The sequence below is a fragment of the Vespa mandarinia genome, chromosome 9 (genome assembly GCF_050613455.1).
Source record: "Vespa mandarinia isolate Hongniang chromosome 9, ASM5061345v1, whole genome shotgun sequence".
NCBI classification, from domain to species: Eukaryota; Metazoa; Arthropoda; class Insecta; order Hymenoptera; family Vespidae; genus Vespa; species Vespa mandarinia.
Window position 1 is genome coordinate 7,599,846 of NC_140818.1, and position 26,011 is coordinate 7,625,856.

General features: G+C 33.4%; 1 protein-coding gene across 1 annotated transcript; it reads right to left on the minus strand.

The window, feature by feature from the left end:
• Positions 1-43: 43 nt before the first annotated feature.
• Mat89Ba (nucleolar protein 6 Mat89Ba) lies at positions 44-4,718 on the minus strand. The gene is made up of 12 exons (XM_035862645.2): positions 4,585-4,718; positions 4,031-4,480; positions 3,475-3,946; positions 3,119-3,400; positions 2,771-3,044; positions 2,397-2,691; positions 2,094-2,318; positions 1,565-2,002; positions 1,314-1,477; positions 980-1,233; positions 497-906; positions 44-421 (listed from the first exon to the last, which is right to left on the minus strand). The coding sequence occupies exons 1-12, from the start codon at positions 4,606-4,608 to the stop codon at positions 176-178; spliced, it is 3,534 nt and encodes a 1,177-aa protein (XP_035718538.2). The 5' UTR covers positions 4,609-4,718; the 3' UTR covers positions 44-175.
• Positions 4,719-26,011: the final 21,293 nt, after the last annotated feature.

Consider the following 26,011-nt stretch of genomic DNA (forward strand, 5'->3'; position numbering starts at 1 on the left):
ATGTTACACAATAAATTGTTATATTTCTGCAATATATGTATGCTCATGCATATCATACTGTTACTGTGATAAAAATATTTATTTTTCATATTTACATCTATATGACATGCATACATAAAAAAATGTTTCGATTGTGATTTAAAAATGTATTATGTTCTTTGTAAATTGTTTAATCTCATGTAAGAGACAACTTATTGGAAGTAACTTCAATAGCTCTTACAAGATCTTTTCCAAGAACATAAAAGTCTTGTATCATTGTAGAAAAATTTAATACAAGTTTACCATTGTTATTCAATTTTCGGCAATTCATGTTCGATACTTTAAAATCATTGTCTTTTAAAGCAGTAGGTTTCAATAAAACTCCTATTACCATACCACCATATGTATCATGAAAAAATAAAGCAAATTCACTATAACCATCCTATAAATATAAATATTATATTAGTTTAACATCAAATTACGTTGATAAAAATATATATTATAAAGTTCAACGTACCCTTAACTCTTTCAAAAAATATTGAATAGGATCAAAGTCTATGATAGGAATTTTTTCCAGTGAATGTGGTTTATATGGATGCCATTCAACAACTGGATGTTCTTCATTCAGATCAATTGCTTGCAATCTTCTAGGATTAAGAAGTGGTTTCAAATGTATCAAACAATCATATTCTGACATAGGTGATCTAAAGAGAGATTTACAATCTAATATCGTTTTAGTGTATAATTGTCGCTCAAACAATTTTAAAGATTCTTGAGCGAGAAGACATATACGATTCAAAATTAATACAGTCGGTGCTTTTCTAGTCCATAAAGATCCTTGTTGGTCATAAGGTGTAGAAATAAATAAAGGTGGCAAAGTGTCACGCGACTTTCCGAAAAGCGTTTCTACCTCAATTATTTCTTCTTCTGTAAATACATATAACACGTTTAAAAAGTTATTAAAAAGTTAAATTATCTTAAATATATTATATTTACATACTTGACATTTCATCATTGAAATTAACAATAACAGGATCTGTATTCCAGTGTTCCCTTGCAAAAATTTCTAAAACTCTTAAAAATCCTACTTGTGGCATATGTGCATGTCTATATGGTTCTGGCATTAAATACATTGATGCTAAAATTAATTCAACTGCTACATTTGGCATATGATAATCATCCAATAAATGAGCAGACAACCAACGTTTTGTTAAACAACAAGCAGCACCAAAAGAAGGATGTTGAGAGTGTATTCTATTATAAATAATACAATTTATATAATAATTAGCAATAAGTTTTGATATTAAATTAAATCTTTTTACTTGTTCACTTACCCATGTAATGCACCATTTAATTTGGGCAATTGAAATAATTTCTTTTCTAATTCAATAGATTCTTCATTGTCTCTATACTTAATTACACCATCTTCATCGACTTGATGTTTTAAAAAGGCTATTTCTTTTTGATGTGCTATTCTCAACCGAAAAACAAACCCATCCTGATAAATAAATATTTTGATTATATTTATCATAACTTAATTATAATAAATAATGCCATTCCATAAAATACATATAATAAGTTTTACCTTAAATACATCTATATGAGCAACATTTCCTTGTGCTTTTAAATTATGCTGTTTCCTAAGACACTCAGCAATTTGAATATGAAAAGCAGCCTTTGTTTTTCTAATAGCTTCTAATTCTTCAGGCCATTTTCCACTAGTCGATAATTGTAAACTAACATCAAGTGGATAAACATATCTAGGTACCATACCAATATTGTTCGTTTTAAGCATTAAGTAATTTTCACCTTCTTTAGTTATTTTATGACCAGCACGATAAACAGTTGATAATGGTGGAAAAACTTCCGTATAACGAAAAGCTGCACTAGATCCTTGTACACCAGTTATTGAAAGAGGTATATCAATAAGAGACATTAAGTCTTTTTCTAAAGAATTAAATGCTTTTATCACGCGTAAAGTTGCTTCTTCACCAGTACCATATACAAAGTGTGTAATTTTAATCTAAAACAGAAAAAAAAAAATATTAAAATATTTTATTAACAATAAGAATTTTATACCTTCTAATATTTGAATACATTATATGAAATATTACTTTGTTCAATTTTAAAATATCTTCCATTTGATTAGCAAGATATAAATATTGATCCTCTGATAAATTAAATTTATGTTTCAATATAAATTTTACGATCTTTTTACAAATCATTCTCTTTCCATGTAACGTTTTTCCTTTTCCCCAAATTACAGCTTCGCGTATAGATCCATCTTGAAAGCGACGTAGTTCAGATTTATTACACCAAAATTTTCTGAATAAAGCTGCCTGTAGTAAAAAATTATATTAACATTATATAATACATTTTCTGCGGAATACAGTTTAAAATTAGTATGTTCTGTTTACATCTGGTAAATTAGCTTCAGGGCCTTTCTCAACGATACTAAAACAAAATTCTGGATTTAAGTCAAAACCAATAGAGATTTTTCCAATATTATTTGACCATTTATTTTCACAATCCCATTGTCTTGATTCATTCGGTAATACACATATTCTATGCACTCTATTTCCTAAACCTTGTTGCAATACTTTTATAAGTATCTTAATAGCTTGACTGCGTTTGTCAATACCATAATCTAATTTATCATCTCTGGATGATTTAGCGTCAACAATTTTTTCTATGGCTTCATCATCTTCAATACTAAACATAAAATAAATTATTTGACCAAAGACATAATGCTTATACTTTTTAAATTACTTAAAAATATTTATATTCTTACCATAATATATTATCAAATGCATTATAGAATGGAACCCTATGCATAAAAATAGATGGAAAACTATTAACATTTACATTGTCCAAATGTTTTAAAGAAATCTCTGCTTCTCTTTGTACCCAAGAGAAAGTATTTCTTGACAAAAAGGAAGCTAAGTTGTAATATCCACTTGAATCCAGAAATACACAATCATAATATTTATGATAATCCAAAATACGTTGTTGATTATTATCTTCTTGGTACATGGATATCCCATTTTCATACCAACTAATTTGCACTGCAATAAGAAGCATTATAAATATCGATATCACGAATGCAATAAAAAAATAATAATAAATGGTGGTGTCTTACCTAAATTACACCATACATTTCTTACTATTTGGTAACTACTCATAAATGTGTTGAGTTTCTTTATTTTTAGCAAATATAAAACATACATTGTCATTATATGACTGCTAAAGCTATCATAACCCTTAATTAATTGTCGTTGGCTTAACCATATCTTTAATAAAATAATACCATCTCTGATATTAGGATATTCCTTTATCAGTGCAATATTTTGAGAATTTGTTTCTGACATTGTTAGATCATGTAAAATTATGGAGTTATAATGTGGTGTTGGTGTTAAAGATCCTGAATAAGATATAATATATTTATCTTAAGTATTAAAATATGCATGGTGAAAAATAAATAAATAAATAACATACCACTTGTAATTTCTTCGTTGAAAAACCAATTAGGCCTAATACTATTTTTTTCCGGTGAAAATCTGTTCAATTTGAAACTATTTTCATGTGCAGATATATGTATATGTATGCTTAATTTTTTCCCTAAGCTTCCAGGTGGTAGTATTTTTAATACAGGTTGTAAATTACTACCGATAAATAATTTTTTATCGGCAAGATTATCTCCTATATTTGAAGTTATATATGCTAGATATATAGCTTTTTTTCTTAAATATCTATAATTTTGATAATCATGTTTTTGAAATAAATTGTCTGGCATTTGAATCATTACATCCACAGCAGTATCTTGACCAATTGTACAATCGAAAGAATATGAACCAATAATATTAATAGTTAATGGTTTCAAAAATTTAAATGTGCCTCTGACATCTTCTGGTACATTCAATATAGGAATATTTAAATGTAATTTTTTACTAATATTTCCATCGGCGAACTAAAATAATAAATATATTAAATTTTTATTTAATATCTCTTAATTAAATTAAAAAGTTTTAAGTAAAACTAAACAATAACATACCTTTAATTCATCAGTTTCTTGCAATGATTCTATATTTGCCTTAAATTTAATAAACCACTCGTCAAATAATTTTTTATATTTATTTTTTAGTTTCACTTCAGCTAATAATTCTTCAATTTGAAGTCTAAATAAATTTGAATGAAAAAGAGTTTCCGTTTCCCTAAGCTGACTTAATTCTTCAACCGTTGGTTGTTTATATAAATCATTCTGTAACTTCTTCTTTTTTACAAGTACATTACCAAGTTCTTCTGTAACACTTCTTTTTTTCCTTGTACTAGAAATAGAATTATTACTGCCACTCAATTCTCGACCAAATTCATTATTCTCGTCAACTTCTTTCATAAAGTTTAATTCGTCATCAAGATCACTGTCATGATTATAATCATCTTCAGGATTTACGTGTGAATCACTATCAATGATATTTTCTTTTAGCTCCTTCGTTTTTCTTACCTAAAAAAGATTTTATTTTTAATATTTATTTCACGTTAAGGTAAGATGAATTATGAAATAAATTATATGAAAATGTTGTTACATTATGTTTCAACTGACGTTACCTTACGAGACTTTTTAACTTTCATTATTAAGAATTTAATTGATTTACTACATATATTTTTATTATCAAAAGATATTAAATAACAATATAAATCATGAGACCGGTGTCAACCACGTTTTGAACCTATAGGTTAAGAATGTTCACTACTTTGTCAAAGCTGTGCGACTTCAGCGACAGATATGGACAAAATATGAACTACGAATATAAGCGGAAAACACACTTTCCCGACTATGTATCTATTGTATCAGCGTATAAATTTCTATTGGTTATTCCTCAATGGGTGCATAATAATTGGTTTCGTATAAATTAGAGAGTAAGTAATTTAATCAAAATTAGATTAAAAGGATTTTGAAAATACATTGAAATATGCAGCCATTCGCTCGATAGTACTTATGTTGCATGATTTATCATTAAATTTTAATATATAGCAAGTACTATTGACCCAGGTCTCACTACGTGGAAGTTGCTGCATGTGGAGACCCACGGGCTGACGGTGACTCTACTCTAAAATCCGCGTTCCACGATACCGATCCGCGATACCTTTCCGCTTCAATGCACTGGCTTCTTAACTAACAGGGTATGCGTAGCTTAGCTACTGCACACCTCTTACAGATAGCTCCACCATTTGCACCGTCCGCTTCAGACATAACGGATTATTAAGCACATCTGAATTCGTGCTTTCCGAATTGCGAACAATCAAAGCGCACTCCTTAGAAATACTAATCGCGTCGCGACACTCACGTGTGTGTTATAATTACGTAGATTCTACTGTTAAGCCGAAATTCGCGAAGTACCCCCATCGAAATTTTGAAGAAATCAAACGAAGTCCACGGTAGGACCTTTAATCGCGCCCGAACACCCACGCGAGTGTTAGAAAAACGATGATTCTACTCTACAATTCGCGTTTTCGATTCGAACAATCAAACGTAATATAATCGCGCCCGAGAACACCCACGCCTGTGCCCGCCGACACGCGCGCCAGTGTTCTTCCTATCCTTCCCGTATTCGCGTTTAGAAATCGATGATGAATCCTGCCATGCGATGTACAATTCGGTCGCAGATGAACCTATCCCTCGATGACCTATCCTGGAACAGAAGAAACTAAAGAGAAAATAAGAGAAGGAAAACAAATATATAAAATAAAACATAATATATACATATATAATATAAACAGAAAATAAACATAATTAAAAACGTAATTATAAACATAAGCACATAATTGAACACATAATTAAATACATAATTAGAAAGAAACAACATAAATAAATATTAAGAATACATAATTAAAAGGACATAACATAACAATAACATAATTGAAACCATAATTCAAAAAGAAAAATATGAGATAGAAATGAGAGCCGAAGAAAGAAAAGAGAGTCCCAGAAAGAGAAGAATAGAGAGCCCCAAAAAGATATAGAGAAGAGAAACAGTTTTATCTGATGCTGAGACAGCAACCCGCACAGAAGCCCTCACCCATGGGCCCCTCCCATAGGTCCCACCCGAGATATATAAAGAATAATTAATGAGAGTAAATATGAATAAATAGAAATGACAGCGGACGTAAAAGAGAGATAGAAAAATTTCCTTTTCGTTTCTCTAAGAAATTATTGTACAATATATTTCTGTTAAATTTCTTTTTTTGAAGTATTATTAGCTACATAAAATGGAGAAATATTAATGTTTAGTTGGAATTAGATTAGAAAGATATTGGAAAAGTAATACAATATGCAGCCATTCGCTCAGTAGTACTTGCGTTAAAGAATTTATAATTAGAGTATGCAAGTAATACCGACCCAGGTCTCACTACGTGGAAGTTGCTGCATGTGGAGACCCACGGACTGACGGTGACTCTACTCTAAAATTCGCGTTCCGCGATACCGATCCGCGATACCTTTCCGCTTCAATGCACTGGCTTCTTAACTAACAGGGTATGCGTAGCTTTGCTACTGCACACCTCTTACAGATAGCTCCACCATTTGCACCGTCCGCTTCAGACATAACGGATTATTAAGCACATCTGAATTCGTGCTTTCCGAATTGCGAACAATCAAAGCGCACTCCTTAGAAATACTAATCGCGTCGCGACACTCACGTGTGTGTTATAATTACGTAGATTCTACTGTTAAGCCGAAATTCGCGAAGTACCCCCATCGAAATTTTGAAGAAATCAAACGAAGTCCACGGTAGGACCTTTAATCGCGCCCGAACACCCACGCGAGTGTTAGAAAAACGATGATTCTACTCTACAATTCGCGTTTTCGATTCGAACAATCAAACGTAATATAATCGCGCCCGAGAACACCCACGCCTGTGCCCGCCGACACGCGCGCCAGTGTTCTTCCTATCCTTCCCGTATTCGCGTTTAGAAATCGATGATGAATCCTGCCATGCGATGTACAATTCGGTCGCAGATGAACCTATCCCTCGATGACCTATCCTGGAACAGAAGAAACTAAAGAGAAAATAAGAGAAGGAAAACAAATATATAAAATAAAACATAATATATACATATATAATATAAACAGAAAATAAACATAATTAAAAACGTAATTATAAACATAAGCACATAATTGAACACATAATTAAATACATAATTAGAAAGAAACAACATAAATAAATATTAAGAATACATAATTAAAAGGACATAACATAACAATAACATAATTGAAACCATAATTCAAAAAGAAAAATATGAGATAGAAATGAGAGCCGAAGAAAGAAAAGAGAGTCCCAGAAAGAGAAGAATAGAGAGCCCCAAAAAGATATAGAGAAGAGAAACAGTTTTATCTGATGCTGAGACAGCAACCCGCACAGAAGCCCTCACCCATGGGCCCCTCCCATAGGTCCCACCCGAGATATATAAAGAATAATTAATGAGAGTAAATATGAATAAATAGAAATGACAGCGGACGTAAAAGAGAGATAGAAAAATTTCCTTTTCGTTTCTCTAAGAAATTATTGTACAATATATTTCTGTTAAATTTCTTTTTTTGAAGTATTATTAGCTACATAAAATGGAGAAATATTAATGTTTAGTTGGAATTAGATTAGAAAGATATTGGAAAAGTAATACAATATGCAGCCATTCGCTCAGTAGTACTTGCGTTAAAGAATTTATAATTAGAGTATGCAAGTAATACCGACCCAGGTCTCACTACGTGGAAGTTGCTGCATGTGGAGACCCACGGACTGACGGTGACTCTACTCTAAAATTCGCGTTCCGCGATACCGATCCGCGATACCTTTCCGCTTCAATGCACTGGCTTCTTAACTAACAGGGTATGCGTAGCTTAGCTACTGCACACCTCTTACAGATAGCTCCACCATTTGCACCGTCCGCTTCAGACATAACGGATTATTAAGCACATCTGAATTCGTGCTTTCCGAATTGCGAACAATCAAAGCGCACTCCTTAGAAATACTAATCGCGTCGCGACACTCACGTGTGTGTTATAATTACGTAGATTCTACTGTTAAGCCGAAATTCGCGAAGTACCCCCATCGAAATTTTGAAGAAATCAAACGAAGTCCACGGTAGGACCTTTAATCGCGCCCGAACACCCACGCGAGTGTTAGAAAAACGGTGATTCTACTCTACAATTCGCGTTTTCGATTCGAACAATCAAACGTAATATAATCGCGCCCGAGAACACCCACGCCTGTGCCCGCCGACACGCGCGCCAGTGTTCTTCCTATCCTTCCCGTATTCGCGTTTAGAAATCGATGATGAATCCTGCCATGCGATGTACCATCCGGTCGCAGATGAACCTATCCCTCGATGATCTATCCTGGAAAAGAAGAAAATAAGCGAAAGAAAAAAAATACATAAAATAAAACATAATATATATATATATATATATAATATAAAGATGAACTAAATGTAATTAAAAACATAATTATAAACATAAGCACATAATTGAACACATAATTAAATACTTAATTAGAAAGAAACAACATAAATAAATATTAAGAATACATAATTAAAAGGAAATAACATAATAATAACATAATTGAAAACATAATTAAAAATGAAAAATATGAGATAGAAACGAGAGCCGAAGAAAGAAAAGAGAGCCCCAGAAAGAGAAGAATAGAGAGCCCCAAAAAGATAAGACCAGAGAAACAATTCTATATGATGCTGGGACAGCAACCCGCACAGAAGCCCTCGCCCATGGGCCCCTCCCATAGGTCCCACCCGAGATATATAAAGAATAATTAATGAGAGTAAATATGAATAAATAGAAATGACAGCGGACGTAAAAGAGAGATAGAAAAATTTCCTTTTCGTTTCTCTAAGAAATTATTGTACAATATATTTCTGTTAAATTTCTTTTTTTGAAGTATTATTAGCTACATAAAATGGAGAAATATTAATGTTTAGTTGGAATTAGATTAGAAAGATATTGGAAAAGTAATACAATATGCAGCCATTCGCTCAGTAGTACTTGCGTTAAAGAATTTATAATTAGAGTATGCAAGTAATACCGACCCAGGTCTCACTACGTGGAAGTTGCTGCATGTGGAGACCCACGGACTGACGGTGACTCTACTCTAAAATCCGCGTTCCGCGATACCGATCCGCGATACCTTTCCGCTTCAATGCACTGGCTTCTTAACTAACAGGGTATGCGTAGCTTAGCTACTGCACACCTCTTACAGATAGCTCCACCATTTGCACCGTCCGCTTCAGACATAACGGATTATTAAGCACATCTGAATTCGTGCTTTCCGAATTGCGAACAATCAAAGCGCACTCCTTAGAAATACTAACCGCGTCGCGACACTCACGTGTGTGTTATAATTACGTAGATTCTACTGTTAAGTCGAAATTCGCGAAGTACCCCCATCGAAATTTTGAAGAAATCAAACGAAGTCCACGGTAGGACCTTAAATCGCGCCCGAACACCCACGCGAGTGTTAGAAAAACGGTGATTCTACTCTACAATTCGCGTTTTCGATTCGAACAATCAAACGTAATATAATCGCGCCCGAGAACACCCACGCCTGTGCCCGCCGACACGCGCGCCAGTGTTCTTCCTATCCTTCCCGTATTCGCGTTTAAAAATCGATGATGAATCCTGCCATGCGATGTACCATCCGGTCGCAGATGAACCTATCCCTCGATGACCTATCCTGGAACAGAAGAAACTAAAGAGAAAATAAGAGAAGGAAAACAAATATATAAAATAAAACATAATATATACATATATAATATAAACAGAAAATAAACATAATTAAAAACATAATTATAAACATAAGCACATAATTGAACATATAATTAAATACATAATTAGAAAGAAACAACATAAATAAATATTAAGAATACATAATTAAAAGGAAATAACATAAGAATAACATAATTGAAAACATAATTAAAAATGAAAAATATGAGATAGAAACGAGAGCCGAAGAAAGAAAAGAGAGTCCCAGAAAGAGAAGAATAGAGAGCCCCAAAAAGATATAGAGAAGAGAAACAGTTTTATCTGATGCTGAGACAGCAACCCGCACAGAAGCCCTCGCCCACAGGCCCCACCCGTGGGTCCCACCCGAGATATATAAAGAATACTTAATGAGAGTAAATAAGAATAAATAGAAATGACAGCTGACATAAAAGAGAAAAAGAAAAATTTCCTTTTCGCTTCGTTGAGAAATTATGGTACAATAGATTTCTGCTATATTTCTTCTTTCGAAGTATTATTAGCGATATAAAATGGAGAAATATTAATGTTTAGTTGGAATTAGATTAGGAAGATATTGGAAAAGTAATACAATATGCAGCCATTCGCTCAGTAGTACTTGCGTTAAAGAATTTATAATTAGAGTATGCAAGTAATACCGACCCAGGTCTCACTACGTGGAAGTTGCTGCATGTGGAGACCCACGAGCTAACGGTGACTCTACTTTACTCTAAAATCCGCGTTCCGCGATACCGATCCATTATGCCTTCCGCTTCGGATATCTTGGGCATGGTACAAAGCTAACAGGAAGTATCTAGCCTTAGCTACAGGGACTCCACTTACAGAAAGCTTAACCGTTCAACACCCTCCGCCTCAGGCATAACGAATTATTAAGCACATCTAAATTCGTGCATCCGAATTTCGAACAATCAAAGCGTATTAATCGCGTTCGCGACACTCACGTGTGTTATAATTACGTAGATTCTACTGTTCTATCCAAATTCGCGAAGTAATCTAATCGATATGTCGAAGAAATCAAACGAAGTCCCCGGTAGGACTTTCAATCGCGCATGCGAACTCTTACGTGAGTGTTAGAATAACGGTGACTCTAAGTTGAAATCCGAAGCGCACTCCAAATTTCAATATTAAAACGAAGTCCATAATAGGACTTTTAATCGCGCGCGGACACCCACGCAAGTGTTCGGAAAACGGTGACTCTACTCTAAATAAACTAATCGAATATTCGAGTAAACAAAACGAAGTCCCCGGTAGGACTTTTAATCGCGCACGCGAACACTCACGTGAGTGTTAGAATAACGGTGACTCTAAGTTGAAATCCAAAGTGACATATGCTAACCGGTATTTAGACTTTCCATGATATTTGTCGGGATTTCCGCCCCGCTACCAAACATTAGGATTGTCATAACATCAGCCAGCTATGTACAGCACTACAAGGTAAACCGTTCGCGCACCCCGAATTTCAACACTAAACGAAGTCCATAATAAGACTTTTAATCGCGCCCGGACACCCACGCAAGTGTTCGGAAAACAGTGACTCTACTCTGTAAAAACGCGTTCGCGAGGTAATCTAATCGAATATTCGAGCAAATATAAACGAAGTCCCCGGTAGGACTTTTAAGTCGCGTCCGCGTTCATTCACGTGAGTGTTAGAAAGATGGTGACTCTACTCTAAATTCGCGTTTTCGATACGAACAATCAAACGAAGTTTAATCGCGCCCGTGAACACCCACGCTTGTGCACGCCGACACATGCGCCAGTGTTCTTCCTATCCTTCCCGTAACCGCGTGTAAAAATCGATGATGAATCCTGCCAGGCGATGACGCTTTCGGCCAGAGGTGAACCTATGCCTTGATGATCTATCCTGAAAAAAAAGAAGTTAATGGGAAAATAAGAAAAAGAATAGAAAAGACATATTGAATATCGCTGCATGATTGTCCGATTATCCCTGAAAAAGAAAAAAAGAAGATGAATAAGAGAAAGAGAAAAAATATATAACATAGGAAATAAATACGTATAAATAGATAAGAGTGCTGGAGAATGAAGGAGCTCTGCACGATGCTGAAACAGCTGCCCGCACCATCTCATGGATCCTACCTAAAACTTATAAATCATAATTAATAGGAATATGTTAATAACATACCTGAGAACATAATTAAAATCATAATTAGAAAGTAACAACATAAATAAATATAAAGAAAACATAATTAAAAATAAACAACATAAATAAATATTAAGAAAACATAACTAAAAAAAAATAACTTATTAATAACATAACTGAAAACATAATTAAATAGAAAGATATGAGATAGAAAAGAGAAATAAAGAGATGCAGTTCTATACGATGACGAAACAGCAAGCCGCACCTTCGCATGGGTCCTACCTAAAATATATAAACCATAATTAATAAGAATATATTAGTAGCATAACTGAAAACATAATTAAAAACATAATTAGAAAGAAATAAGATAAATAAATATTCAGAAAACATAATTAAAAATAAACAATATAAATAAGTATAAAGAAAACATAACTGAAAAGAAATAACTTATTAATAACATAACTGAAAACATAATTAAAAAAGAAAAATATGAGATAGAAAAGAGAAAAATGAAATGCATTCTATACGATGCTGAGACCGCAGCAACAACCTTCTCATGTGTCCTACCTAAAATTTATAAATTATAGTTAATAAGAATATATTAATAATATAATTAGGAATATGATTAAACACATAATAAAGAACATAATTGAACACATAAATAAAGACAAATAAACACAAATAAACATATAATTAAACACATAATTAAACACATAATTAATCACATAATTAAACACATAATTTAACATATAATTAAAAACATAATTAAAAAAGAAAAATAAGAAATAGAAAAGAGAAAAAAAGAGATGCAGTTTTATACGATGCTGAGACAAAAACCCGCACAGAGGCACACCCCCATGTCCCATCCCATGGGTCCCACCCGAGACTATAAATCATAATTAATAAGATTGTATTAATGACATAGAAATTAAAACCAAGAAAAATATGACTTAAAAAAGAGAGATAAGAGTACAGAAGCAGCTCTACATGATGCTGAGACAGCAACCCGCACAGAGGCCCTCACCCATGAGCCCCTCCCATGGGTCCCACCCGAGATATATAAAGAATAATTAATGAGAGTAAATATGAATAAATAGAAATGACAGCGGACGTAAAAGAGAGATAGAAAAATTTCCTTTTCGTTTCTCTAAGAAATTATTGTACAATATATTTCTGTTAAATTTCTTTTTTTGAAGTATTATTAGCTACATAAAATGGAGAAATATTAATGTTTAGTTGGAATTAGATTAGAAAGATATTGGAAAAGTAATACAATATGCAGCCATTCGCTCAGTAGTACTTGCGTTAAAGAATTTATAATTAGAGTATGCAAGTAATACCGACCCAGGTCTCACTACGTGGAAGTTGCTGCATGTGGAGACCCACGGACTGACGGTGACTCTACTCTAAAATTCGCGTTCCGCGATACCGATCCGCGATACCTTTCCGCTTCAATGCACTGGCTTCTTAACTAACAGGGTATGCGTAGCTTTGCTACTGCACACCTCTTACAGATAGCTCCACCATTTGCACCGTCCGCTTCAGACATAACGGATTATTAAGCACATCTGAATTCGTGCTTTCCGAATTGCGAACAATCAAAGCGCACTCCTTAGAAATACTAATCGCGTCGCGACACTCACGTGTGTGTTATAATTACGTAGATTCTACTGTTAAGCCGAAATTCGCGAAGTACCCCCATCGAAATTTTGAAGAAATCAAACGAAGTCCACGGTAGGACCTTTAATCGCGCCCGAACACCCACGCGAGTGTTAGAAAAACGGTGATTCTACTCTACAATTCGCGTTTTCGATTCGAACAATCAAACGTAATATAATCGCGCCCGAGAACACCCACGCCTGTGCCCGCCGACACGCGCGCCAGTGTTCTTCCTATCCTTCCCGTATCCGCGTTTAAAAATCGATGATGAATCCTGCCATGCGATGTACCATCCGGTCGCAGATGAACCTATCCCTCGATGATCTATCCTGGAAAAGAAGAAAATAAGCGAAAGAAAAAAAATACATAAAATAAAACATAATATATATACATATATAATATAAACAGAAAATAAACATAATTAAAAACATAATTATAAACATAAGCACATAATTGAACATATAATTAAATACATAATTAGAAAGAAACAACATAAATAAATATTAAGAATACATAATTAAAAGGAAATAACATAACAATAACATAATTGAAAACATAATTAAAAATGAAAAATATGAGATAGAAACGAGAGCCGAAGAAAGAAAAGAGAGTCCCAGAAAGAGAAGAATAGAGAGCCCCAAAAAGATATAGAGAAGAGAAACATTTTTATCTGATGCTGAGACAGCAACCCGCACAGAAGCCCTCGCCCACAGGCCCCACCCGTGGGTCCCACCCGAGATATATAAAGAATACTTAATGAGAGTAAATAAGAATAAATAGAAATGACAACTGACATAAAAGAGAAAAAGAAAAATTTCCTTTTCGTTTCTCTGAAAAATTATGGTACAATAGATTTCTGCTATATTTCTTCTTTCGAAGTATTATTAGCGATATAAAATGGAGAAATATTAATGTTCAGTTGGAATTAGATTGAAAAAATATTCGAAAAGTAATAGAGTATGCAGCCATTCGCTCGATAATACTTGCTTTAAAGAATTTATAATTAGATTATGCAAGTAATACCGACCCAGGTCTCACTACGTGGAAGTTGCTGCATGTGGAGACCCACGAGCTAACGGTGACTCTACTTTACTCTAAAATCCGCGTTCCGCGATACCGATCCATTATGCCTTCCGCTTCGGATATCTTGGGCATGGTACAAAGCTAACAGGAAGTATCTAGCCTTAGCTACAGGGACTCCACTTACAGAAAGCTTAACCGTTCAACACCCTCCGCCTCAGGCATAACGAATTATTAAGCACATCTAAATTCGTGCATCCGAATTTCGAACAATCAAAGCGTATTAATCGCGTTCGCGACACTCACGTGTGTTATAATTACGTAGATTCTACTGTTCTGTCCAAATTCGCGAAGTAATCTAATCGATATGTCGAAGAAATCAAACGAAGTCCCCGGTAGGACTTTCAATCGCGCATGCGAACTCTTACGTGAGTGTTAGAATAACGGTGACTCTAAGTTGAAATCCGAAGCGCACTCCAAATTTCAATATTAAAACGAAGTCCATAATAGGACTTTTAATCGCGCGCGGACACCCACGCAAGTGTTCGGAAAACGGTGACTCTACTCTAAATAAACTAATCGAATATTCGAGCAAACAAAACGAAGTCCCCGGTAGGACTTTTAATCGCGCACGCGAACACTCACGTGAGTGTTAGAATAACGGTGACTCTAAGTTGAAATCCAAAGTGACATATGCTAACCGGTATTTAGACTTTCCATGATATTTGTCGGGATTTCCGCCCCGCTACCAAACATTAGGATTGTCATAACATCAGCCAGCTATGTACAGCACTACAAGGTAAACCGTTCGCGCACCCCGAATTTCAACACTAAACGAAGTCCATAATAAGACTTTTAATCGCGCCCGGACACCCACGCAAGTGTTCGGAAAACGGTGACTCTACTCTGTAAAAACGCGTTCGCGAGGTAATCTAATCGAATATTCGAGCAACTATAAACGAAGTCCCCGGTAGGACTTTTAAGTCGCGTCCGCGTTCATTCACGTGAGTGATAGAAAGATGGTGACTCTACTCTAAATTCGCGTTTTCGATACGAACAATCAAACGAAGTTTAATCGCGCCCGTGAACACCCACGCTTGTGCACGCCGACACATGCGCCAGTGTTCTTCCTATCCTTCCCGTAAACGCGTGTAAAAATCGATGATGAATCCTGCCAGGCGATGACGCATTCGATCAGAGGTGAACCTATGCCTTGATGATCTATTCTGAAAAAAAAGAAGTTAAGGGGAAAATAAGAAAAAGAATAGAAAAGACATATTGAATATCGCTGCATGATTGTCCGATTATCCCTGAAAAAGAAAAAAAGAAGATGAATAAGAGAAAGAGAAAAAATATATAACATAGGAAATAAATACGTATAAATAGATAAGAGTGCTGGAGAATGAAGGAGCTCTGCACGATGCTGAAACAGCTGCCCGCACCATCTCATGGATCCTACCTAAAACTTATAAATCATAATTAATAGGAATATGTTAATAACATACCTGAGAACATAATTAAAATCATAATTAGAAAGTAACAACATAAATAAATATAAAGAAAACATAATTAAAAATAAACAACATAAATAAATATTAAGAAAACATAACTGAAAAAAAATAACTTATTAATAAGATAACTGAAAACATAATTAAATAGAAAGATATGAGATAGAAAAGAGAAATAAAGAGATGCAGTTCTATACGATGACGAAAGAGCAAGCCGCACCTTCGCATGGGTCCTACCTAAAATATATAAACCATAATTAATAAGAATATATTAGTAGCATAACTGAAAACATAATTAAAAACATAATTAGAAAGAAATAAGATAAATAAATATTCAGAAAACATAATTAAAAATAAACAATATAAATAAGTATAAAGAAAACATAACTGAAAAGAAATAACTTATTAATAACATAACTGAAAACATAATTAAAAAAGAAAAATATGAGATAGAAAAGAGAAAAATGAAATGCATTCTATACGATGCTGAGACCGCAGCAACAACCTTCTCATGTGTCCTACATAAAATTTATAAATTATAATTAATAAGAATATATTAATAATATAATTAGGAATATGATTAAACACATAATTAAACACATAATAGAACACATAAATAAACACAAATAAACACAAATAAACACAAATAAACACATAAATAAACACATAATTAAACACATAATTAAACACATAATTAAACACATAACTTAACATATAATTAAAAACATAATTAAAAAAAGAAAATATGAAATAGAAAAGAGAAAAAAAGAGATGCAGTTCTATATGATGCTGAGACAGAAACCCGCACAGAGGCACACCCCCATGGCCCATCCCATGGGTCCCACCCGAGATTATAAATCATAATTAATAAGAGTGTATTAATGACATAGAAATTAAAACCAAGAAAAATATGACTTAAAAAAGAGTGCCGCAGATAGATAAGAGTATAGAAGCAGCTCTACATGATGCTGAGATAGCAACCCGCACAGAGGCCCCTCACCCATGGGCCCCTCCCATGGGTCCCACCCGAGATATATAAAGAGTAATTAGTGAGAGTAAATATGAATAAATAGAAATGACAGCGGACGTAAAAGAGAGATAGAAAAATTTCCTTTTCGTTTCTCTAAGAAATTATTGTACAATATATTTCTGTTAAATTTCTTCTTTTGAAGTATTATTAGCTACATAAAATGGAGAAATATTAATGTTCAGTTGGAATTAGATTGAAAAAATATTCGAAAAGTAATAGAGTATGCAGCCATTCGCTCAGTAGTACTTGCGTTAAAGAATTTATAATTAGAGTATGCAAGTAATACCGACCCAGGTCTCACTACGTGGAAGTTGCTGCATGTGGAGACCCACGGACTGACGGTGACTCTACTCTAAAATTCGCGTTCCGCGATACCGATCCGCGATACCTTTCCGCTTCAATGCACTGGCTTCTTAACTAACAGGGTATGCGTAGCTTAGCTACTGCACACCTCTTACAGATAGCTCCACCATTTGCACCGTCCGCTTCAGACATAACGGATTATTAAGCACATCTGAATTCGTGCTTTCCGAATTGCGAACAATCAAAGCGCACTCCTTAGAAATACTAATCGCGTCGCGACACTCACGTGTGTGTTATAATTACGTAGATTCTACTGTTAAGCCGAAATTCGCGAAGTACCCCCATCGAAATTTTGAAGAAATCAAACGAAGTCCACGGTAGGACCTTTAATCGCGCCCGAACACCCACGCGAGTGTTAGAAAAACGGTGATTCTACTCTACAATTCGCGTTTTCGATTCGAACAATCAAACGTAATATAATCGCGCCCGAGAACACCCACGCCTGTGCCCGCCGACACGCGCGCCAGTGTTCTTCCTATCCTTCCCGTATTCGCGTTTAGAAATCGATGATGAATCCTGCCATGCGATGTACCATCCGGTCGCAGATGAACCTATCCCTCGATGACCTATCCTGGAACAGAAGAAACTAAAGAGAAAATAAGAGAAGGATAACAAATATATAAAATAAAACATAATATATACATATATAATATAAACAGAAAATAAACATAATTAAAAACATAATTATAAACATAAGCACATAATTGAACATATAATTAAATACATAATTAGAAAGAAACAACATAAATAAATATTAAGAATACATAATTAAAAGGAAATAACATAACAATAACATAATTGAAAACATAATTAAAAATGAAAAATATGAGATAGAAACGAGAGCCGAAGAAAGAAAAGAGAGTCCCAGAAAGAGAAGAATAGAGAGCCCCAAAAAGATATAGAGAAGAGAAACATTTTTATCTGATGCTGAGACAGCAACCCGCACAGAAGCCCTCGCCCACAGGCCCCACCCGTGGGTCCCACCCGAGATATATAAAGAATACTTAATGAGAGTAAATAAGAATAAATAGAAATGACAACTGACATAAAAGAGAAAAAGAAAAATTTCCTTTTCGTTTCTCTGAAAAATTATGGTACAATAGATTTCTGCTATATTTCTTCTTTCGAAGTATTATTAGCGATATAAAATGGAGAAATATTAATGTTCAGTTGGAATTAGATTGAAAAAATATTCGAAAAGTAATAGAGTATGCAGCCATTCGCTCGATAATACTTGCTTTAAAGAATTTATAATTAGATTATGCAAGTAATACCGACCCAGGTCTCACTACGTGGAAGTTGCTGCATGTGGAGACCCACGAGCTAACGGTGACTCTACTTTACTCTAAAATCCGCGTTCCGCGATACCGATCCATTATGCCTTCCGCTTCGGATATCTTGGGCATGGTACAAAGCTAACAGGAAGTATCTAGCCTTAGCTACAGGGACTCCACTTACAGAAAGCTTAACCGTTCAACACCCTCCGCCTCAGGCATAACGAATTATTAAGCACATCTAAATTCGTGCATCCGAATTTCGAACAATCAAAGCGTATTAATCGCGTTCGCGACACTCACGTGTGTTATAATTACGTAGATTCTACTGTTCTGTCCAAATTCGCGAAGTAATCTAATCGATATGTCGAAGAAATCAAACGAAGTCCCCGGTAGGACTTTCAATCGCGCATGCGAACTCTTACGTGAGTGTTAGAATAACGGTGACTCTAAGTTGAAATCCGAAGCGCACTCCAAATTTCAATATTAAAACGAAGTCCATAATAGGACTTTTAATCGCGCGCGGACACCCACGCAAGTGTTCGGAAAACGGTGACTCTACTCTAAATAAACTAATCGAATATTCGAGCAAACAAAACGAAGTCCCCGGTAGGACTTTTAATCGCGCACGCGAACACTCACGTGAGTGTTAGAATAACGGTGACTCTAAGTTGAAATCCAAAGTGACATATGCTAACCGGTATTTAGACTTTCCATGATATTTGTCGGGATTTCCGCCCCGCTACCAAACATTAGGATTGTCATAACATCAGCCAGCTATGTACAGCACTACAAGGTAAACCGTTCGCGCACCCCGAATTTCAACACTAAACGAAGTCCATAATAAGACTTTTAATCGCGCCCGGACACCCACGCAAGTGTTCGGAAAACGGTGACTCTACTCTGTAAAAACGCGTTCGCGAGGTAATCTAATCGAATATTCGAGCAAATATAAACGAAGTCCCCGGTAGGACTTTTAAGTCGCGTCCGCGTTCATTCACGTGAGTGTTAGAAAGATGGTGACTCTACTCTAAATTCGCGTTTTCGATACGAACAATCAAACGAAGTTTAATCGCGCCCGAGAACACCCACGCTTGTGCACGCCGACACATGCGCCAGTGTTCTTCCTATCCTTCCCGTAACCGCGTGTAAAAATCGATGATGAATCCTGCTATGCTACGATGACGCATCCGACCTCTGGTGAATCTATCTCTCGATGATCTATCCTGGAAATGAAGAAGTTAAGGGGAAAATAACAAAAAGAAAAAATATATAAAATAAAACATAATATATATAGATTATAAATGGAATATAAATATAATAGAAAATAAATATATATAAATAGATAAGAGACCTAGAGGAAGAAACGAAAAGAGAAGCAGCTCTGCACGATGTTGAAACAGCAGCCCGCATCATCACATTGGTCCCACCTAAAACATAAATCATAATTAACAAGACTATGTTCATAACATAATTAAATAATAATAAAAGAAGAAAAATATGAGATAGAAAAAAAACCTGCAGAAAGACGAGAAAATAGAAGCAGCTCCGCACGATGCTGAAAGAACAGTCCTCTTCATTTCATGGGTCCTACCTAATCCTTATAAATTATAATTAATAAGAATATATTAATAACATAACTAAAAACATAAAAGCATAATTAAAAAGAAATAACATAAATAAATATTTAAAAAAACACAATTAAAAGGAAATAACATAATTAAATTCTGAAAAGACATAATAAAAAGAAATAACATATTAATAACATAATTAAAAACATAATTAAAGAAAAAAAATATGAGTAATAAAAGAGAGCTGCTGAAAGATAAGAAAATAGAAGTAGCTCTGCATGCTGCTGAAACAACAGTCGGCTTCATCTAATGATTCCTACCTAAAACCTGTAAATCATAATTAATAAGAATATATTAAAAACATAATTAAAACCATAAAAACATAATTAAAAAGGAATAACAAATAAATATTAAAGAAACATAATTAAAAAGAAATAACATAATAAAAATCTGAAAAGACATAATGAAAAGAAATAACATATTAATAATATAATTAAAAACATAATTAAATAAAAAAAATATTAGATAGAAAAGAAAGCTGCAGAAAGATAAGAAAATAGAAGCAGCTCTACACGATGCTAAAACAGCAACCCACACAGAGGCCCACACCCATGTCCCCATCCCATGGGTCCCACCCGAAAATAATAAATCATAATTAATAATAGTAAATAACAATGAAAAATATGAAATAGAAAAGAGAGCCCCAAAAAGATAAGACAAGAGAAACAGCTCTATATGATACTGAGACAGCAACCCGCACAGAAGCCCTCGCCCACAGGCCCCACCCGTGGGTCCCACCCGAGATAGATAAAGAATAATTAATAGGAGCAAATAACAATGAAAAATATGAAATAGAAAAGATAGCCCCAGAAAGATAAGACAAGTGAAACAGCTCTATAAGATGCTGAGACAGCAACCCATACAGAGGCACACACCCATGGGCCTCTATGGGTTCCACCCGAGATATATATAGAGGATAATTAATGACAGTAAATAAGAAAAAATAGAAATGACAGTAATTATACGAACGATAAAATGCTGAATTTAATTTGATTTATCTTAAGAAAAATAAAAGATTAATTAAAAAGAAATGAAATATTCTGAACACAGATATAAATAAATATTATTCTCTCTGAAAGAAATATTATATTTATTAATCAATAATATATGATAATATATGTATATGTTCTCTATAACGTTGCTAAGAATATCCTATTGTTTAAATATTAATTAATTATTCCTTCACGTGTTTGCGATCCCACGACTCGGACCTAGCTGAAAAGAAATAAGGAAAGAAAAAAGAATTAGTATATATGTATATTAATTATACGAACAATAAAATGCTAAATTTAATTTGATTAAACTTAAGAAAAATAAACGATTAATATATATAAATATTATTCTCTCTGAAAGAAATATTATTATATCTATTAATCGATAGTAAATGACAATACATATATATGATTTTTATAACATTGCTAAGAATATCTTATTGTTTAAATGTTAAGATAATTGTATTTATTAATTATTCCTTCCCATATTCGCGATCTCACGACTTAGACCTAGCTGAAAAGAAATAAGGAAAAAGAAAGAATATGTATATATATATATTAATTATACGAACGATAAACTTCGGAATTTAATTTAATTAAACTTAAAAGCTAAGAAAAAAAGAATATTAATTAAAAAAGAATGAAAAATTCTGAATACTGATCTAAAGAAATATTATATTACTTTTACATTTCATAGATATGTGATTTTAATATAGAACTTGATTTTATTAAAATAAAATTATGAATTGAATTGAACTTTAGAAAAGAAAAAATGTGCTAAATTTATCAATCGACTTTAACTTAAAATTTGATTTTATTAAACTAGAATCATAAATTCAATTAAGTTTTAACAAAAAGTTTAATATTAAAAAGGCATAAATATGAAATAATCCTATTCGCGTACGCGTGGCAATGTGGGAATATTATTTACGGAAAGTTACTTCGTCTCAGTTTTTTAAATTTACACCCCTACACCCATCACCATAAGAGCATTTTGAGTGACAACATGGTAAAATTAAAATACTAACATAGTAAAACTAAGAGCCATTCTCGAAAGTTCCTAGTGAACCTTCGAAAATAACTCAATAGCCTAATAGTTGTCCTCTTGAGCCACATGTTGTCTTCGGCATATAGCCTCTCCTTTGCTTCGTGCCTCAACCTAATCGATTATCACTCTAAAACTGTAACGACAAAATTTGATTCCAAATTCTAAGATATGAAAGAAAACCCTAATACAACCCTAACGAATCTGAAAACTTATTATTATCCTTTCGAAAGATACTTTTTCGCTGCATGGGAGAAATTAGATATTAATTATAAAAAAATTAAAAATTAGATAATAGTATATTAATTGCTGAAAATCCTGAGCTAAAAAATAATTAATTTATCATCTAGGCTTACGGACTACGTCTCTTTGTTTTTTAGCAATCATTCTACTTGATTTTTCTCTTTCAAAACCAATGACTCTATCGAGACTTTTCTTGTATCAATTTAAATTGATTAAATATTTAATTAATAAATATTTAAAAATACAAAGTATACCCTTGGACGTTCCTTCTTACAAACGAATATTTTAATTACTGTAATAAAATCATCCACAGTTTCGTTTGTAATACAGAGACTATCCATCGCGAGTGTCTTCTTGCTCGTTCTTTATTAGAACTTATGAATATCGATTCTTTACTTATTTCTGCGCGAGTAAAATATTTAAAAATGTATTAAAATATTCAAAATCTCAAATAATTATGAACGCGTTTGAGCAAGAAGACCCTATCCTGATCTAATAAATAAATGAAAAAATAAGAAACCATTCACGAGTAAATCTTCAAAGAAATTTACTCGTGGTCACTCAATGCTCTTCTACTAATTAATTACAACCAATCACCCGTGCCGATTCGGACCTTTCGTCCTCGACATGATTGAGTGATTGGAGGGATTTAAAAATTCACTCACTACTTAAGAAGTTCTGCGATGGCTCCAAAACACTCGTACAGATCGAAATTGAGAGTGGACGATTTGTATGTGGTTGAAAATTAGGTAGGTCGATATCGTAGTTGATCAAGAATCTCTTCAATGATGCACTGACTCTATATTGCGATAGTTATTTTTTAACGAACGGTCACTGAATTTACTTCACGAAAATCTACTGTGTTTTATAAATACAGCCTATGCGACTGTTAAAAAATTAATAAAGTTTGCGAACAAACACTGACTCTAACGACTGCATTGCACGCAGACGTTACAAAAACTTTTGCTTTTTAAATCGCGAAACGAACACTGCTTCTACTTCGCGATATTTATACTTAAGCGATACAAATATTAGATTACACCATTGGATCCCGAGAGATTGCAATGACGTTCTGAAACAACAAAACAAAAACAAAATAATGAATATCACCATTACAATAAGAAACTGTATAAATAATTGAAGGAACGTATTATATAAAAATATATTTACATTAATATTCGTTGATACGTGCAGCGAAGACATCCTGAGAAACTTTAGATGTTTACTCGTTAAAAGACCAAGGAGAAATGATTCGGTAATCGCGATTTAGAAATTTAACGTTTAAATAAATGTACCATTGTTTAAATATTACTCTACTCTATCCTGCGTGCATTAAAAATCGTTTAAATAATTATAAAATTACCGAAAATATTAAAATTATAAGCTTAAGCGTTAAGAAAAGTTAATCGCGTTGTGCACAGGTCGGAGGGCAATACGAAACTAACTCGCGAACTGTCAAAGTCGTCCAAAAATGAGTTTATGTTTATATTACACGAGGCAACTACTCCGAAATTAAAATTTTAAAGTAATAGAAATTTATATTAAAATTATTTTAAGACCCGCACGCGATTCAAACTTTTTAATGTTTAAATAAATGATCTATTGCTTATAAATTACTCTATTCTATACCGCGTGCAATAAAAATCGTTTAAATAATTATAAAATTATCGACAATCGTTAATTTATAAAATTTTGCGTTAAGAAAAGTTAATCGCGTTGTGCACAGGTCGGAGGGCAATACGAAACTAACTCGCGAACTGTCAAAGTCGTGAAAAAGTGCGTTTATGTTTATATTACACGAGGCAACTACTCCGAAATTAAAATTTTAAAGTAATAGAAGTTTATCTAAAAATTATTTTAAGTACCGCGCGCGATTCAGACTTTTTAATGTTTAAATAAATGTACTATTGTTTAAATATTACTCTACTCTATCCCGCGTGCAATGAAAATCGTTTAAATAATTATAAAATTATCGACAATCGTTAATTTATAAAATTTTGCGTTAAGAAAAGTTATTCGCGTTGTGCACAGATCGGAGGGCAATACGAAACTAACTCGCGAACTGTCAAAGTCGTCCAAAAATGAGTTTATGTTTATATTACACGAGGCAACTACTCCGAAATTAAAATTTTAAAGTAATAGAAGTTTATCTAAAAATTATTTTAAGTACCGCGCGCGATTCAGACTTTTTAATGTTTAAATAAATGTACTATTGTTTAAATATTACTCTACTCTATCCCGCGTGCAATGAAAATCGTTTAAATAATTATAAAATTATCGACAATCGTTAATTTATAAAATTTTGCGTTAAGAAAAGTTAATCGCGTTGTGCACAGGTCGGAGAGCAATACGAAACTAACTCGCGAACTGTCAAAGTCGTCCAAAAATGAGTTTATGTTTATATTACACGAGGCAACTACTCCGAAATTAAAATTTTAAAGTAATAGAAGTTTATCTAAAAATTATTTTAAGTACCGCGCGCGATTCAGACTTTTTAATGTTTAAATAAATGTACTATTGTTTAAATATTACTCTACTCTATCCCGCGTGCAATGAAAATCGTTTAAATAATTATAAAATTATCGACAATCGTTAATTTATAAAATTTTGCGTTAAGAAAAGTTATTCGCGTTGTGCACAGATCGGAGGGCAATACGAAACTAACTCGCGAACTGTCAAAGTCGTCCAAAAATGAGTTTATGTTTATATTACACGAGGCAACTACTCCGAAATTAAAATTTTAAAGTAATAGAAAATTATCTAAAAATTATTTTAGTCCCGCGCGCGATTCGGACTTTTTAATGTTTAAATAAATGTACTATTGTTTAAATATTACTCTACTCTATCCCGCGTGCAATGAAAATCGTTTAAATAATTATAAAATTATCGACAATCGTTAATTTATAAAATTTTGCGTTAAGAAAAGTTAATCGCGTTGTGCACAGGTCGGAGGGCAATACGAAACTAACTCGCGAACTGTCAAAGTCGTGAAAAAGTGCGTTTATGTTTATATTACACGAGGCAACTACTCCGAAATTAAAATTTTAAAGTAATAGAAGTTTATCTAAAAATTATTTTAAGTACCGCGCGCGATTCAGACTTTTTAATGTTTAAATAAATGTACTATTGTTTAAATATTACTCTACTCTATCCCGCGTGCAATGAAAATCGTTTAAATAATTATAAAATTATCGACAATCGTTAATTTATAAAATTTTGCGTTAAGAAAAGTTATTCGCGTTGTGCACAGATCGGAGGGCAATACGAAACTAACTCGCGAACTGTCAAAGTCGTCCAAAAATGAGTTTATGTTTATATTACACGAGGCAACTACTCCGAAATTAAAATTTTAAAGTAATAGAAGTTT